This window comes from Zea mays, chromosome 8 (assembly GCF_902167145.1).
Source record: "Zea mays cultivar B73 chromosome 8, Zm-B73-REFERENCE-NAM-5.0, whole genome shotgun sequence".
Lineage (NCBI taxonomy): Eukaryota > Viridiplantae > Streptophyta > Magnoliopsida > Poales > Poaceae > Zea > Zea mays.
The window spans coordinates 21,741,134-21,750,579 of NC_050103.1; the positions used below are offsets into that span (position 1 = coordinate 21,741,134).

General features: G+C 50.4%; 1 protein-coding gene and 1 non-coding gene across 3 annotated transcripts; both read left to right on the forward strand.

Annotated features, from left to right (window-relative positions):
- The first annotated feature begins 1,545 nt into the window (after positions 1-1,545).
- On the forward strand, positions 1,546-5,507 carry LOC100192922 (uncharacterized). Of its 2 annotated transcripts, XM_035961280.1 has the most exons (8): positions 1,546-1,972; positions 3,291-3,718; positions 3,830-3,951; positions 4,043-4,238; positions 4,533-4,650; positions 4,744-4,791; positions 4,932-5,032; positions 5,131-5,507. In XM_035961280.1, exons 1-8 carry the CDS (start codon positions 1,855-1,857, stop codon positions 5,230-5,232), a joined length of 1,233 nt encoding a protein of 410 aa, XP_035817173.1. In that variant the 5' UTR covers positions 1,546-1,854; the 3' UTR covers positions 5,233-5,507.
- A 901-nt stretch (positions 5,508-6,408) lies between these two features.
- On the forward strand, positions 6,409-6,479 carry TRNAG-GCC (transfer RNA glycine (anticodon GCC)). Its single transcript has one exon. It is a non-coding gene; the product is annotated as a tRNA-Gly (tRNA).
- The last annotated feature ends 2,967 nt before the right edge of the window (positions 6,480-9,446 follow it).

Sequence of the window (9,446 nt, forward strand, 5' to 3'; positions counted from 1 at the left end):
TCAGCGCGTGGACTCCGTCGCAGCCCACGTTGCTGTCCCCGGATTCGTCAGATCAGCGCTGGACGGCCCGCGGGCGGCCACGAGACCCCCAAGTTGACCCGTGGTGGCTACGTAGTAGGTAGACCGGTTTTTTTAGGTTTTATCCTTTTTCCAAAAAGATATTCACATCTAGAATTCTAGATCCGTGACTATTTAGTTTTACTTATTTTTTTTTTGCCTCACCGTGGTCACAGTGCTGAGATAACACACATCTCAATATTACGAACAATATGTCGAGCAGTGTTGCACGTAGAGATGTATAGAAAACCCGCTTTCAGGCCCCTTATGAATTTAACCTAGCTTGGTCCGACACAAATAGATGGGCGGAGCCTAGACAGAGAAGTGAGACCGTTGGGCTGGTCTGGTCTGGCCTAGCCTGCTAGGATATTTTTGGTGTGTTTATTCGATTTTAACTCATTATACAAATAATTTATATGTGCTTACCGGCCCGCTAGATCTGCTACTCGGTCCATTTTTTCCGTGTTTATCTGACTAGCCCAGTCCGTTTAGACCTATAGCGGGTCAAGCCCAAGCAAAGAAATGAGCCCACAGGGCCTGGACGTCCAATCTCGATTTTCTAACCGTGTCTAGTGGAGCCAGACCCTAACTGGGTCAGGCTTCACGGTGCGACCCGTTTGTTTGCATGGCGACGAATATAGTGCTAGTATAGCAAAAATCAAATATCTTATCATCAAAACGATTCTATATAAAAAGTTGACAACTACAGAGTTGTGGGTCTCATTGAGTGCTACAATTTTGATATAAAGTTCGTATCTATTAAACATCATATGAGAAAATTTATGAAGTCTCCCGCGTAATCTATCAATGTTAGACCATGTTGTAGCCTGTCCAAGCCACAAACCAGCACCGATGGATCGACATACGCTATCAGTGCTGGTCCGTAAGCATCCAAATGTGATGAGCTGACAGTGAAGTTTAGTTCTGTAGCAGTGAGTGAACTACAGCAAAACGACTAGCTAGAGTTGTTGTTGTTGTTGTTGCTGTGATACTTCATTTTCTTTATCTCTGAAATAAAAGTTACCTGATCCTTGGTTAAGGAGATCAATAGGTGAAAGATGAAGCATCTTTGAACTGCAGAGCTGGTGGGGTTTGATTCCGAGCCCTGCAATTCCAAGCATGTAATCGATATATTCACTATTTTCAGAGCCCTGTCTGTTCCCAGGTAGTCTTTGAAACATTTCATTCTCTTTCTAGAGTGGAAGCCTCTAGCATTAGTAGGGTATTGTTTTTCTGATGCTGCTAGTCGGCATGAGGGCTAAGTTTTAATGAAATCTAGACATCTAGCTAGTGCTCCTGAACGCTGCAGAACCAACCTGGAGATGCCCTGGCGCCGGCCGCGCGGCGGACAGCTCGGACTCGGTTCAGAACTTTGTTGGCAGAATGTTTAGTTCCGGCGTCGGACCCTCATCTTCTTGCTGTCGTAGATGAGGCGTTTGGGGACTGGTTACTGAATATTGATTACATATTTGTTCTTTATTATTACTAGTGTGTGTCAGTGTGTGTAGTGACTCAGTTGCTCACGGTCATGTGAGGCTTATTAGTCGCTTAGCTTCTGATGATCCATTGTTAAAAGAAAGATTCCAGTCCATGCCTAACAGTTTCAGGCAGTGGTAGAACGGAGGCTGGATCTTGCCTGCCACTGCCACCAACCACTACTGAACCACAACGCTTCATGAGCGGCAGTGGGCCGTGGCATCCTCGGCGAATCTCAGCCGCAGCTGTATCATATCGATCCTCGCCTCTCGCCGGCAGCCGGCCGGGAGCTCACGGCGGGGCAGACGGGTCCGGTCTGCTATGGCTCCGGTCACTGGTCAGGCGCGCTGCCCAGCGCATCCTCCTCGCCCTCGCCCTCGGCTGCCGCAACCGGCCGTCGCTGCCGGAGTCGCCGCCACTTCCTCCAGCTGCTGCGGATGTAACGTCACTGAACTCCAACTCGTAGCCTCCTCTCTCTCTCTGCTCCTCCTCCTCGAGTGTTCGTAACGGGGTGGCGTACGTACGAGTGGATAAGGTTTTAGATATGATTACTGCCCCCGGTTCGTGTATCGTGTCCTCGTCTTCCAGCAATGGCTGGGGGTGTGGTTTTAGCGGACCTCATCATAATCTGAACCGACGCAAATTTGCAAGTAAGAAACCAATGCGAATTTGTGTTTCTTTGTCGTTTTAAGCCATTTTAAGGCTCAGTTCGATGGCTCAGGTGCATGTGGCGTGACGAGATTATCCACAAATGTTTTCTCTAAATTCTTTCTCTATATTATTTTTTTCACATTAATAATATTTCTTCTTCTATTTTTTTATCTCCAGTAATGATTCCTCCTATATTCTTCTCATATACCCACTACAACCATAAAATATTATCTTCCATACCTATTTATTATATACAACTATTTTTCCACTATAAAAAAATAACACGGTGCACGAACTTCGAGGGTAAGTGGGCTGGCTCCAAGCCGCCAGATTTGGTGGAATCCTTTGTTGCGTTAGGCTAATCACAGTGAAGATTTCATGTCTCTATTTTTAAAAATAACACATCAGTTTTATGGATAAATGAAACATCTTTTCTCAATAGAAAGTTTCATCTTACTATTTCATATGTCAACATACTTCTTAAATGCTGCATATAAATAACCAATAGGATTTACTCAATTATATGAAGATGAAACAAAACACTCTCAGTGAAGGTTTCACACAGTTTTCAAGACCTTGGAAACGAGTTAACATGGTTTCATCCCCATAAAACTCTATGAAACTCTTCCTTCTTAAATGATGTGACATGTTATTAAAATAGCTGATTATAGCAGACTAATTAATACATGAAACACTTCATAAAACATCTATTGTGATTAGCCTTATTACTCTAGCCGATAGGGGAGGCTGAAGAGTCACGCTAAACACCTACACTGTAAGAAGACGCGAAGAGGCACGCTAAACACCGGTGCAAGGAGAGGCTGCGCCGTGCGCTGCAGGCAGTCTGAGTCCACAAGTCATGGTACACGTACACGTGATGAGTCCCCACGTGTGCCCTTTGCAATCACCGCTGGCGCCTGACGTGGCGCCAGAAGCTGTCGCCCCTGGAAGCTTTGAGTGGATTTGTTTTTTTTCCACCGATCCCGATTCGGATCCGATTCCGCGGCAGGCGGCATTCCCAGCCTCCCAAACCCATTTCCCTCTCCGATCAAATCAAATCAAACTCAAACCGACACGGGACCCACGCCGCATCTCCGCCTCCGCAGATCGCCGCCGCCTACACGCGCCCCTCCGCGCGCCGATGGCCGCCGCGGACCCGCCGCCGCGCGGGGAGGCCGCGCCCGCGCTGAAGCGGAGCGCCAGCATCGACCGGATACCGGCGGACGCGCGCCGCATCCTGCACCGCCTCGCCGGGGACCTCTGGGGCGGCGACGTGGACCCCGGCGCGCTGGCCGTGTCCCAGCTCAGGGGCGCCATGACCAACGAGGTCTTCCGGATCACCTGGCCCGGCGGCGAGGCCGAGGGCAACGGCCCGCGCAAGGTGCTCGTGCGCATCTACGGCCGGGGCGTCGAGGTCTTCTTCGACCGCGCCGACGAGGTCCGCACCTTCGAGTGCATGTCGCGCCACGGCCAGGGGCCCCGCCTCCTGGGCCGCTTCGCCAACGGCCGCGTCGAGGAGTTCATCAACGCCAGGGTACACTACGCCTCTACCACCCTAAATGCGTGATGTGTCTGCTCGGATCCGTTCCGCGGTTGTTTCTTGTCATGGCTCACTCGCGCGTTGCTCGCGTCCTGGCCTTGCCAGACCCTCTCCGCCGCGGATCTGCGCGACCCGGAGATGTCCGCGCTGATTGCCAGGAAGCTGCGCGAGTTTCACGATCTCGACATGCCTGGACCTAGGGACGTGTCATTGTGGCAGAGGCTCAAGTATGCCATTGTTTCTTTTCTTTTTTTATTTTTGTGGGAAATGTGCTTGAATTCTGATCCCAATCTGATTGCTTGGTGTTGTATGAATCAGGCGGTGGCTTGGGGAGGCTCGTGACAGGTGTTCTGAGGAAGAGTCTAACCAATTTCAGCTGAATAAACTAGGTGATGAGATTTCAGTGCTGGAGAAGACGCTCTCGGGGCTCCAACAGTCAGTAGGATTCTGCCATAACGATCTGCAGTATGGAAATATTATGATATATGAAGAGACCAGACAAGTCACCTTGATAGTAAGTTTTATAAAATGAGAATCTATTCTCATTTTTCACTTAAAACCTATTCCGGCGCCTATCTGCATAATTCTGGGTAAAATTTACAGGATTACAATTTTCCTGTATGTTATCATGAAATTTTAGGAATGGGGACACATATAAGTAAAACAGAAAAAAAATCTAGGTTTGCTGAGCAATGCTAGCAATAAGGAACAACTTGACAGACCTGCGAGGAGTTCTTGTTCTACCAAATCTTAGACCATGTTATTCCTGTAACTTAATGCCGCCTTGTTGATCTTTTATTCTCTGCAGGACTATGAATATGCGAGTTTTAACCCAGTCGCATTCGACATTGCTAATCACTTCTGTGAGATGGCTGCTGATTACCATACATCAACACCACATGTGTTGGATTTTACGAAATATCCTGGTTAGCTTCACTTATCACAATTTGCGTTGATAGATATCTTGCTATTGAAGTTACGTTTGCTGCTTGATTTCACTGCTATCTGCACTGTTTCAGACACTGGGGAGCAGAGAAGATTCGTTGAGGCATACCTTAGCTCTGCAGGTAACCACAATGCAAGGAATTCGAGGATGCTGTGCTAATGTGGACTATTTTAAATTTAAAAAAGACGCTCACTCGCACCACATGGATACGTTGTGAGAATTCTCTGTTTTCAAGAAATGTATTCTATATATGTTCATCAGGTAAAAAGCCAACGGATGGGGAAGTTGAAGAACTGCTAGGGTTGATAGCAAAGTACACTCTTGCGAGCCATCTCTTCTGGGGCCTGTGGGGAATAATCTCGGTGAGCCACCGACACTAGAGTCAAATGTGCATGTCTCGTTTTTGTGAATAAATACAAATCTATCTTTGGTTTCTTTGTTTTCTCTACCGTGTCATCAGGCGCACGTGAACGAAAATATCGACTTCGCGTACAAGGAGTATGCAAGGCAGCGCTTGGATCAGTACTGGCAAACAAAACCTCGAATTCTTGGACCCAAGTGATGAGTCGTTGCTTTTTGTAGGGGGTCCTTGGCCAGCTAGTCATGTGAATTCTGTTTGTCAGTAGCGGCTAGTAGCTGCCAGTTTTTGACTGCAGATTGTTCAGCTCGCTGTGACCTGTGTCGTGACCATATTCTTGACTTACGGGGTGTAATTATTTTGCCTGGTCTTAGGCTAAGGTAACCAGTCTTTCTATCCTAATGTAAATAGTACAGTCTATAATGACCTTATCCTCACATGGTTCTGAACACAATTTCTGCTGGCTGACGGTTCGAATTGTTTTGCGGTTTGATTGATCGCTAGCCTGGCAATTTTCATATGCCATGTGTTCACGGTATGGCACGGCGGTTTGATTGATTTTCAATGCTGCTGCTGGAACTCGTGGTGGTGTTTACGGCTTTGGGACGCCTCTCTTTGGACTTTGGCCCCCCGAACACAACAATGCCTCTCCACTACTCCATTACCACCTCCCTGAGCTCTATTGTTTCAGACTTGTACCATTTCTATCACTAATCTCTATGGACCCTCTGACCACAGCAACACAAACTCCTTATCTGAGCTGAGTGAGCTCCCACAAATCTCTGGTCCCTAGGTTATCATTAGGGATTTTTATTTGTGAGTTGTACACTTCTCCACTGCCTCATTCGCTTCCTCCCTACTCTACCCTGTCATGCACCAATGTACTTATCATCTCGCGCTTGAGATGGCATTTCTTGGGATTTTATCCATCATTGTTTGGTGGCGTTGCAGAGCGAAGTCTAGATGATCCAACTTCTGGATCTTCTCTATTCAGATTTGTGGATCCATAGTCGAGATTTGGATTTAGGGCCCTGCCAGGTAGACCCTATATATCTCTCTTCAAATTACTATTCTTCCACGCCTCACAAAAGTATCCGGTGGAGTTTAGCTTATAGCATCTTCAACTAACGCCCCAACACAACTCCACCGGTAACTATGGTAAATTGGTAAGGGAGATGGCTCAATACTCCTTTCGAATTATTATTATTAGGAGAGATAATTTTATAGATGACGGACAACCCAACCCAATCACAGATCTTAACATGTGGAAATTTAGTTCCAGAAGATAAAGAGTACGCAAATCAAGGGAGGTACAGTTCGATTTCTTGCCCTTGTATTGTTTTAGACATTTGGAGCAGTAAACCAGCATAGGAACACGAAGCACCAGTGGTCTAGTGGTAGAATAGTACCCTGCCACGGTACAGACCCGGGTTCGATTCCCGGCTGGTGCATTCTGATTTTTTTATTTTTCAGTTTTGTATAATGGCTGTCAGTACTGTCTATAATCATACTATCAAGTACCAGTACAACTGCTGCTGGTCATTAGAAAGAGTCGAGCTTGCCAGGAGATACATAGACACGGAGGAGAAAGAGATACGTTCAAGCTTAAATTTTGACTTTTTCCCCCTCCTTTGCGACGCAGATTTCAACAAAATGTCCAGAAATTGAAGCCAGTTCGGAATGTGGGAGTGCCCATACATATACGCCATACCACATTCTATATCTACTAGGAATGTGCCCGTGCGATGTTACGAAACACAAATTACGATTGCGACCCTCCAATGGACTTAGGGCGCTAACAACGGGCGGCGTGAGTACAATATTGACGGCAAAATCTATGATTAAACATCATCTATTGTTGTGAGTATAAATGTAAACTTAGTCTGTTTACCTATCGAAACAATGCTATGTCAGTCTGTCGGAGAGGGAATTCTCCGCCCAGGTGCCGGATTGCACCCGCCCTAAATCCTAAGATGAGGAAGGGGCTTAAGCGTTTTGCCTGTCTTGCTAAGCGATCATCAAGCACATGAACACGCGAGGATTTAGAGTGGTTCGGGCCGCCGGAGCGTAATACCCTACTCCACTGTGTGTTGGATTGTTGTGGAAGCTTGAGCTGTGTGTAAGCCTAAATGACTTGCGTCCAAGTGTCCCTGTCTAGTGCTTGCGTTGTAACGTTGTATGCCTCCCCTTTTATAGTTCAAGGGGGGCATGTACAAGGGTTCTGAGCCCCGACACATGGGTCCAGGGACAAATGGAAGGATAGAACTTCTGCTTGCCATGCCCGTGTAATCTTCGTGCACCCTGACACCTGAGATCTCGGCGTGCAAGGGGAAGCTTCTCGTATAAGGGATGAGTACAGTGCATCGCGTAGCACGGGCACACTGTTTCGATAATGGACTGGACAGGTGCGCCGTCTGTAGGGTGGCCCTGGCGCCGCCTGCCAGTGGAAAGGACAGGACACAATAAATGTCGTGGGGGCACATCATCTGTCAGAAGGGTGGACAGGCGGCGTGTCCTCTCCGCAATAAATGCGGAGGCCGCGCGGCTCAAAGCCCTTACGTCACGCTCCGCCTGCTGGCCTACGTCACGGACAATAAGCCATGTTGCTGCTTTAGACCCTTGGCCGAGCGGGGGGGCGGAGGCGCTACGGATAGAGCCAGGACACGCATCAGTCCCAGACCCAGGCCTAGGTTATGACACTCCTTTTCCCGGGACCTTGTTATGGGCGGTCCGGAGCTCACTTGGTGGGGTCCGAACCCTTTCTAATGGCTTCGGGCTGCTTTACTTCGGGGGTCCGGGTCGTGCGCATAGGGGTCCAGCGTCTTCTAGGCCCGATAGCGTTATCTCCGAGAACGCCACCCTAACTGCCCACAAGAAACCCCTGAAGATGTTCTCCGCGCGGCTATGGGTAGCCGCACAGACATCGTGCCTTCATACCGTAGGTAGGGGTACCCCTAATCTAGGGTACCGACAGTGGCCCCCGGACCCACCTCAGGGGAGGATGCGAGCCTACAGGTGGGGCCAGAGTTTGACTGGCGATCGGCTCGCTGCTCCTGTGCGCCCGTTGATGCAGTTACTGTCGGCCTGCCTATGGTCACGCTGACTGCCACGCCTGTTCCCGCGGCTAACTGGCCCATGACCTCCGTACTTAATGCCTTTGTTGGGACATGCGCGGGGTGCCTTGAGTCGCTGCATTGGTTTTTGAAAATTTATCTTCTTAGTCTTCTGCGACGGTCTCGAGGAGGCACGGTATTGGCGCGAGTGGCGGTGCAACTTTCCTGTACCTAAGAACCGGCGCGCCGGGTGTATGACATGTGCGCCTAGGCCCCCATGCCAGAGGTTGAACCATCGGTTGCAGCGAAGCCCAGGGGGCGCGCAACCGCGGGGCGATTGCATGCTCCTTGTGCGGTGGATCGCCTCCTTGACCGCTGGTTGCGGTGGAGATGGAAGGGCGTATAACCGTAGGGCGGTTGCATGCTCCTTGTGCGGCGGTTCGCCTTCTTGACCGCTGGTTGCGGTGGAGATGGAAGGGAGTATAACCGCAGGGCGGTTGCACGCTCCTTGCACGAGTTACGTAGGGTTGGGCCCCCATGCCATAGGCTTGGTGCCTTGGTGTGCGATGGGGGATACCTGCCCGTGACGCTTCGGGGCACAAGCGGGGAAATCTGCCTTTAAAAAGGAGTTCACCGCCCGGACAGTTGCAATGCCTCGCTTTTCTTGCATTCACCGTGCCCTTCCGCTTTCCGAGCCTCTGGATAGGGCGCGCCGGTGTTCGCTGGGGGATTCGCGTGAGGGTCACCCCCAGCGGTCTCACCGCTGGGGAGCTCGCGCTCTTCGTTTCCTGCGCGGTGGTGCTGCTGACCTTGTCTTTTTCTTGCTGCTGTTGGAGGGGCGCGACCTCATGGGGGTTGGCGCTCTTCTACCATCGCTCGGCTTCAAGGATTTTCATCATGCAGCCCGACTGCAGTATCCCGCCAGTGGTCATCTACAAGGATGACCACCAGCCTCGTGGTGGAGAGAAGCGAGCCGGGCTGCAGCCTCCCCCCTACCCTCAGCTTCAAGGATGTTCATCATCCTCGCTGGGGTGGAAGGCGAGCCGAGTCGGGGCCCTGCCCTCCGCATGGGCTGGTGACCCGCTTCTTCCTCCAGCATTTGGAGGAGAAGGATGTTCACCAGCCTTGCGGAGGAGGCGAACCTCGGCTATGCGGGGCCGGCCGGCTGCAGGCGCCGTCAGCTGCAGCGTGTCTGGCTCCTTGGCCTAGATGACTTTGGTGCCGCCTCCAACGCTGCCTCCTGCCGTCAAGTGGGGCGTGGCTGTCCGTCCACCGCACGGGCGACGGTCGCGCCGTGCGTAGGTCCGCCGCACCCTTAGCGTCCCCTGCGCCACCGGCCACTCTGTTCCGATGCCGCCGGGGGGG

Bases quoted from the DNA above. Each gene is read 5' to 3' on its own strand.
- LOC100192922 (XM_035961280.1), top strand. From the start codon at position 1,855: ATGGCTCCGGTCACTGGTCAGGCGCGCTGCCCAGCGCATCCTCCTCGC. The intron at 3,719-3,829 runs GTACACTACGCC...TGGCCTTGCCAG, and splicing joins AGGAGTTCATCAACGCCAGG to ACCCTCTCCGCCGCGGATCT. The intron at 4,239-4,532 runs GTAAGTTTTATA...TATTCTCTGCAG, and splicing joins CCAGACAAGTCACCTTGATA to GACTATGAATATGCGAGTTT.